We start from the raw sequence: 8,495 nt of genomic DNA, 5'->3' as shown, positions 1-8,495 counted from the left end.
AGAAAGAAAGAAAGAAAGAAAGAAAGAAAGAAAGAAAGAAAGAAAGAAAGAAGAGGAGTATTATGATGTACAGAGAATGTAAAATGAAATCTAGTGAAGAAGTGAGTAAATGTGAAAAAGAGAAAGAGTAATGGACTTGAAAAATAAGTGCTATGTTCTCTCTCAAAGAATTCCCAGATTTGAAAAATAAATGGAAAAAATTATATAGTTTTAATTAGTTTAGTTACTGCATAAAACACTCAGCAAAATTATCTGATAAATACTAAGAATAAAGATGAAAAAAAACAAACAAGATCTCCATGGCCTAGAACCATCTGCTATAGTGATCAGTTCTGTCCTTACTACTTACTTAATGTCTGTATTGGTTTCTTTTTGCTAGTGTAGCAAATCACCACAGAGGTAGGGGATTAATACAACCCCAAAATGTTAACTTAAAGTGCTAAAGGGAAAGGTTAAAATGGACTTCACGGAGCCAAACCAAGGTGTTGGCAATGCTCTAAGGGAGAGTTCTTTCCCTCAGAGCTGCATCTGTGGCTGTCCTTGGCTCATGACCCCCTCCTTCTTCCATCATCAAAGCCACCAGCCTAACATGGTCAAAGGTATCTCTGCCTCCACTGTCACATCAGCCTAATCTTCCCATCCACAAATCCTTAACTTAATGATCTACTCAGAGTCCACTGCCCATAAGGTAACCCTCAGAGGTTTCAGGGACTAGGACATGGACATGTTGGGCAGAATTATTCTGCTTACCATAATATCCAAAGATGAATTTTATTTCTCTTTCTCTCATTAATGTTATAAAAAATCACACACTCTTCATTTTTTTCACTCCAAAGAGTTGGAAAATTAGGTGGAAAAAAATTTTCCTCATCCAAAATTGTCAAGTTAAAAGGAAACACCCTTGAATCAATCATAACTCAAGTGATAGTGAAAAGAGCGGGGGAGATGTGAGATGGCACTCTTGCCCTCAAAAATTAAAAATTTGCTAACCGGTTTGTGAAAATCCCTAAGAGATTATAGAATAGGAAGTCCACCACATCATAGTTAAGGATGTTAAATCTGTTCAATTTATCACTTTCCTAATCACATGTATTTCAAGTTACAACCTGCATTTCAAAGTATGTGACCAAACTTCTCTTCTTCCTATTACATGCAGTTACAAATTCCAGGCCTCAGACAATTCTCCAGTAGAAATGCCCAACGTTAATTCTTTCTTTCACCCAGTCTCATCCCATCCTGCCCCAATCCTTCCATCTACTTTCTCTAACTCAATGTCATTGTCCTGCTCCCATGTTTAGGAACATGGTGTCTTGCGATGGGGATTTCATGTATTTTCTGCATGGGATTTTTAACAACTTCCATTTTCTTGGGCATCATGTGTAAGTAAAAAATGATATCTTCAAAACAATCCTCATGTATGTATCATCTATTACATATTGCTTTATACTTAACCATCTATGTATATAATTATACACAGAATCTCTTAATTTATAAATGGATAAAGAATCAAGAAATATCTGAATGCATACAAATGATATAAAATAATGCCTTCCAACTTTAAATTGTAGAACATTTATTTGATATAACTCTGAGCACTTGGCTGCCAGTGATAACATTCAATGATCAACAGCAACAATGATCAATAACAATGTTGTTATTTAATTCAAATTTATGCCACTGGTCTATAGAAAAAAGAACAATGCAAATCATTACTTATATTCAATTGAATTTGTGAGTCATGTTGGCATGCCAAAGCATGCAGTTTGAAAGATCTCAGAATATGCTCTTCTGTTTCTAACATACATTTATTCTAAACTTGATTTTTTTCAGATTATTTTAATGTTTCACTTTTTATTAGACAAGCTGCAATTTAAAATGTGTAATGCAAGCCTGGGGGTTTCTTCATAGAGACTATATTTAGCCACTTGGCTTTATTCCTTTTAGTTCAAATTGGAAACATGTTTTCATGTCTGGCAAAAGAAATTTTTATAAATATAATAAGTATAGAGCACCAGATTCTGGAAAAAGAACTAAGAACCTCTAACATCACTTAGACTAGCAATAAGAAAATATATCTAGAAAGACAAATATAAAGGTTATTGTTTGGATAATTTTTCTTTCTTCTTTGTCTTTGCAAATTATTTCTCTATCTAGAAGGCATCAGTTCGAAAGGAAGAATTATGATTTCTGAGAATAGGGAAGGGAGAAAGTTCACATGTGCTCTTACAAATTACAAAATGTTTAATCTCACACATACAGTTGTATAAGCTTCAATTCCTGCTTTTAGAGGAATGTTGTGCAAATTATTGAGAGCTAAACCCCAGTAATTGTTACCAAGTCTATCTCCTCAAATAAAATGTCACAGCCCAGCAAAAACGTTAGAACTTTCGCTTTCCTTATCTCTCTCTACCCTCCCTTTGGACCTCTTTTACAAAAAAATCTATTTTAAGCAAATGCTAATTCCTTTTTTAAAGAAGCTCACAAGTTCAATATCTGTTTATCAATCCCACATTGGAAACAAATCAATTGAAAGAGACCAAACAGATAAGTCAATCAATCCCTAATAGTCCAGATTCTTCTGTAAAAACTAAAGACTTTTAATGACATTGTCAAGCTCTATTATAACTCCACACTGTAAGAATACATATTTAACTTCCATTGCAAATAGCAAAGATAATGCTCTAACCATCGATTTTATATAATGAATTTCAATGTTGCTTTACAAATATTAACCATTTGGGATAAAAAGATGAAAGAAACTTGAAGTACAAAAAGCGTTTTCAAGTAAAAACAGAATTGTGATGCAACATCTTACAGTTGCATATATCTCAGTGTATCATATATACAGAGATCATGAATACATTTATGCCTTTGTGGGATTTAATGTGTTGATTATTTGTAGAAATTGGAGTGCTTACATTCTACTAATTAACATAGCTTTCACCTCATGTACTTAATCACAGTTTTAAGACATTTGTGTTCAATACTTGATAGATTTGACTTGTACCCTTGCAATATACTCCATAGGTGTTGTCCCACCATTAACCTTCCCTCTATTGAACCAACCGCCTCCCTTCTCATGTCCCTCCTCTTCCCTCCTTAATCTTGGGCTATAGTTGTGATTCTTCTCTCATATGAAAGTGTGAGTGATTATAAACCGGTTTTATAGTAGTATTGAGTACATCAGATATTTTATTTCCACTCCTGAGATACTTTACTAAGAAGAATATTTTCCCGTTCCATCCATGTCTCCATCTTTTTTAATGCTGCATAGTATTCTATGGTATATATATACCACAATTTATGGATCCATTCATGAGTAGAGGGGCGCTTGGGCTTCTTCCATGACTTGGCAGTTATGAATTGAGCTGCAATGAACAATCTGGTGCAAATATCTTTGTTGCCGGTGATTTTTGGTCTTTTGGATATACATCTAGTAGAGGAATTGCAGGATCAAACGGCAGGTCTACATTTAGATCCCTGAGTGTTCGCCAGACTTCTTTCCAAAAGGAACGTACTAGCTTGCATTCCCACCAGCAGTGTAGAGGTGTTCCCTTTTCTCCACATGCGCGCCAACATCTGTAGTTTTGGGATTTTGTGATGTGGGCTACTCTTACTGGAGTTAGATGATATCTCAGAGTGATTTTGGTTTGCATTTCTCTGATGATTAAAGACGATGAGCACCTTGCACTCTTAAGAGAAATGTCAAAACCCATGTTTAAGTTATATATGTTTGTACCTTAGAAAAGGGACATGTTTCTGAAAATTTGTTCTTTTATTTAAAATTATCATTACATGAAAGTAATGAATGTACTAATTGCAAATTGTTCACATATATTATTAAAAGGGAGTTTATACATATCTGACAATAGATTGGTAAATTTAATCATGTTATATTTACATTAGAAAAATTCAGTGTAGTAATTTAAAGAAATCTTTTAAAACCATTATTATTGACAAAGAGATAGGGTTATACAGCATTTTCCTGTGATACAAACAGATTTTTAAAAGTCATCTATAGAAAGAATACTGTTTCTTCCTAAAAATTATATGTAGAAAAAAGTTTCAGTAGACATAAACCAAATACTAAACCTAACTTGAGTGGAAGGTTTCAAAGTAGACCTAATTTGCTTATCATTTTATTTATGGTAATTAATTTTAATTTTCAAATCATCATAGCACAATTTTTTTTAAGAAATCAGGTGTTTAATTTGTTTTTACTATTTATTTTCATTTTCTTAATTTATAATGTATAACATCACATAACAAATATTTTTTATTTTAGGAAGTTTAAAAGTATTTTGTTATTTTTCCCTGGTAATTATATTGTTTAGTCTTTATTCTTTACTTGCTGAAAATTTATTCCCACCTCAGCCTCCATAAAGGTGCAGTATTTTGCTTCCCATTTATGGTAAAACTCTAAAGAGAGGTCTCATTTCCCTTCTTGCAGTTTTAGTACACTTTCCTACAGTACAAGCTATTCAGATGGTAACAAACAAAGCAACAACAGTTTATAAAATGTAGCTGATCTGAAAAAATATATATAAAATTTAAAATTTTAGAATTATACTCCTAATTTCTAAAAGGAAGATTGTTATGTGTCAATGTCTAAACATGCCATATTATTAATGGGATAAAATAAAGAACATCATTGTCCTACTCTCTGCTTCGGTTTGGTCTAATCTTTTGCTAAGAGAGAAAATAATTCAGGCAACTTCAGTCTGGGTTTTGTGAACTATCCACAGATGAATAAGAGTATAAACATGTAACTGCTCACAAATGCAAGTGATGCCAAAAAGCAATGACATGAACAAGGCACGATTGTGGGGCAAGGGATATTAGCCTCTGGGAAGATAGAACCTCCCAAAGTCCAGTAAAGAAACACGATCAAATTTTTCTTTAATTTGAATATCAGATTGCAGTCAGTTCTATGCATTTCACTTGAAAACTGGCAGATAAAATATTTATGTCAATTGGAAATGGAGTCACAAATATTGATAGTTTTCCCAGAAATCTTTAAACCTGTTTTCAAATTCTTATATCAAAGTGAAAAGCAGAACTGCATATTTTTTGCTATTCATAGGAGTGTACTTAGCTAATGTGTCAAAATGCATAAAATTGTTTGCCTTAATTTGAGAGTGCCATAATTTCAGTTTCATTTGGAACGCTTTTATAGTTTGAAACATTATATTGACGAGTTGGTTTTTGCCTTGAAGTTGGTTTTCACTTAACTCATTTAGAAGAGCCGTTAAATCCACCAAAAATGCTAAATCTGTAAGCCATTTTTTATTGTTATATTCTGGCACAAATTTGGTTTTTGATACAATAAACGACTTGAAAACATGTTGCAAGTCATACAGTCTCTTCAACATTTGCCCCAACGTAAGCCATCTTACTTCTCAAAAGTAAGAGATGTTGCCCCATAGTCAGCATCAAAACCTTTAAGGAATTCCTGGAACTGGCAACGATTCAATCCCGTAGCCCTTAGGAAATTCACAGTCTTGATGAAAATTTGCATGACATTGTCGGTTCTCAAAGTTTCTGTGCATACATTTTATTGATGTACTATGCAATGATACTTTGTTAAACATGAATTTTAGGCAGGAATTAGATCATCTTCTATATTACAAGTCCCTCTCTTTTACCTAACATTGCCAGGGCACCATCAGTAACTATGCCAGGTATATTGACAATGGACAAAGAAAATCACTTGAACATATTTTTTACTGTTTTGTATAAATTTCTTGATTTAGTTTTGTCTTTTAATGGCACTAAAGGAGCCATTTCTTCAGTGACGTCATATTTGTCATCAGTACTTCTAACGAAAATGGCAAATTGAGCTGTATTCGTAGCATCAGTGCTGTCATCCATTGCCAAAGCATAAAATTTAAAATTAGCAGCTTTACTCTCTAAACTTCTTTCAGTGGATTTTCTGATTTCTTTAATTCATGTGGCTGTCATCTGGTGAGAGAAACTGATTTTAGCAATGTCTCCCGCTTTTTAGGGCAAATTATATCTGCTGTACTTTTCATACTTGTTTAATAAACTCACCATTAGCAAATAGTTTTGATTTTTTTTTTTTTTTTGCTGTTAAATGTGCTACCACATAACTAGCTTTTCCAATGGCACTTGCCTGAGTTGTAACTTTAAAAAAAATTTTTTTTATAGAGAAGGCAGACTTTTTTTCAGTTCCACTATTTTGTCCTTACAATAATTCTTTATATGCATTGAATTTGGCCGTATGTTTTTGCATATAATGCCTTTTCAAATAATCTTTGAAAATGTGCGCAATTTCCCTCCAAATTATTGGGAGTGCTTTACTATTTGCCTATGCCAAAGAGGAGTATTCTGTGTACTCTTAATAATCTTCTTTCATCTGTATTTTTCTTTTTTGGAGTTCTATTTTCTTTTGAGATACTGTAGAAACCATGCTGAGATTTTAAAAAATAGATAAGGGACTATATTTGCTTTTATTATAGAAAGTAACTGATAGGAAAATAGAAAGTAAAGTTTGGACCCTTCCACATCTTGGCTGCCAAAGAAAGGCAAGGCAGAGGGCCAACTGTAAAGCACAGTAGATGATATGTGAGGCATGGCCTAGGTGTGGAAGTGCCCTTAATAATCAAATAAGAATGCCTACCTGACTTCTAAATAACATTAAGTGCCTAATGTTGCAATGGTAGGTTGACATATTATTGATAATTGTTACCTTGCTAAGTCACCACAAGCACATGTAACATTTGAGAACATCAATTCTACTGTCTGGGCTTGGAAGATAACACACTAAAGCCACTGAGGCATACAAGTAGCAAAAGCGTCTGAAGTTACATTATAACACAATGTTGTCATCTGCAAAGTTCACACCTCAAGAACCGCATAATCAAGTTCCACCAAAAAATCACCAAAGACTTATAACATTTTAAGTAAATTTACAATTTTGTGTTAGGCCACATTCATAACCATCCTGAGCCACTTGTGGCCTTAGGCCATGGGTTGGACACCCCTGATGTATTTAATGTTTGGTAACACAATAGGATGACTATAGTTAACAATGATTTACTATATATTTCAAAATAACTAAGGAGCAGATTTAGAATGTTCTCAACACAAAGAAATGATAAATGTTTGAGATGATGGATATCACAATGACCCTGATTGGATCATTACAGATAGCATGCTTGTATTAAAAGATCACATGTATGCCAACCAATATGTACAACTAGTATGTATACATAAAAATTAAAAATTGAATACATGAGAACAAAAACCTTGTATGATATATAACCTTTATTATCAGACTGTGGAGATGGTTCACATCAGATGGTTCACATCATAAACATATGCATGAAAATGTATCAAATTGTACCCTTTAAATATGTGCACTTGTATACAACAAATTTCAACAGCTAAGATCTGCTCTACACTCCCACTAAAAAAGAATTTAACAAATCTACTCACCTGAAGGATAAACTAACGAACTACAGCAGCGGTTCTCAACCTGTGGGTCATGACCCACAGGAACTGTATGAAAGGATCACAGCATTAGGAAGGTTGAGAACCACTGAACTAGAGGATAAAGCAGGATGTACAAAATGAAAAAAAGGAATTATGAAAAGATAGTGAAGTATAGAAAAGACGGGGAGAGACACAGCATATCTGAGGAAGAATAGCATATATGTAATAATGGACCCCGAAGTAGAAGAGAGAGCTGGAGAAAAGTAATATTACAAGACATTTTGGATAAAAATTTTTGCAAAGTTTACTAAAACAGGAAACTACAAGTTCAAGAAATTCTATAAGAATCAAACAGGATAAAGAAAATCAGTACCCATGTTAAGAAAAATATTTAATAAAATAAGAATTGGTAGGTAGTTCATAATATAATTCTTAAAAAGACCTGGCTTAATCAGCTAGCCAGAATAGTAAGAAAATAAAACAAAAAGCAGTATAAAATATGAGATATTAAAAAAATTCTAAAGCAAGCATAACTAAGGTTATGTGGTGCTGATGATGAACAGGTAGACAGATTGAATATAATTAAGACAGAAATATACCCATGTAGTTTATTAGAAATTCAGAGTAAGTTACAGATGGTAACTAAAAGAGTATGGGGAGTATTATCCAATAAATAGCCTGAGACAACTGTGTAGCCATCTGGGGAAAAGAAATGTTGAAGTCATGCCTTCCCATGTACATGTACAACAGTAGGAATTCAACTACATCAAAGGGCAAATGTAAATATATACTTATAAAGTATAAATCTCACATATAAAATTCTTTTACTAAAGATGACTTTAAAAATATTGGATCTAGGCTTGGCACCTGTGGCTCAAGCGGCTAGAGTGCCAGCCACGTACATCTAGGGTGGCGGGTTCGAATCCAGGCCCGCCAAACAACAATAATGGCTGCAATCAAAAAATAGCCAGGCGTTGTGGCGGGCACCTGTGGTCCCAGCTACTTGGGAGGCTGAGGCAGGAGACTTGCTTGAGCCCAGG

At 33.7% G+C, this 8,495-nt stretch overlaps 1 protein-coding gene across 1 annotated transcript in view; it reads left to right on the top strand.

The window, feature by feature from the left end:
* Window positions 1-8,495, top strand: part of CLEC9A (C-type lectin domain containing 9A) — a 20,576-nt gene that overhangs the window by 468 nt on the left and 11,613 nt on the right. The window contains exon 2 of the mRNA XM_003803381.1: window positions 1,299-1,379. Coding sequence (XP_003803429.1) covers window positions 1,299-1,379 — 81 coding nt within the window. The remainder of the gene's footprint in view (window positions 1-1,298; window positions 1,380-8,495) is intronic.

This window comes from Otolemur garnettii, unplaced genomic scaffold (assembly GCF_000181295.1).
Source record: "Otolemur garnettii isolate 467f Iridium unplaced genomic scaffold, OtoGar3 scaffold00299, whole genome shotgun sequence".
NCBI lineage: Eukaryota > Metazoa > Chordata > Mammalia > Primates > Galagidae > Otolemur > Otolemur garnettii.
The sequence above is the reverse complement of the archived record's forward strand: the minus strand, read 5'-3'. Positions and strand labels throughout refer to the sequence as shown.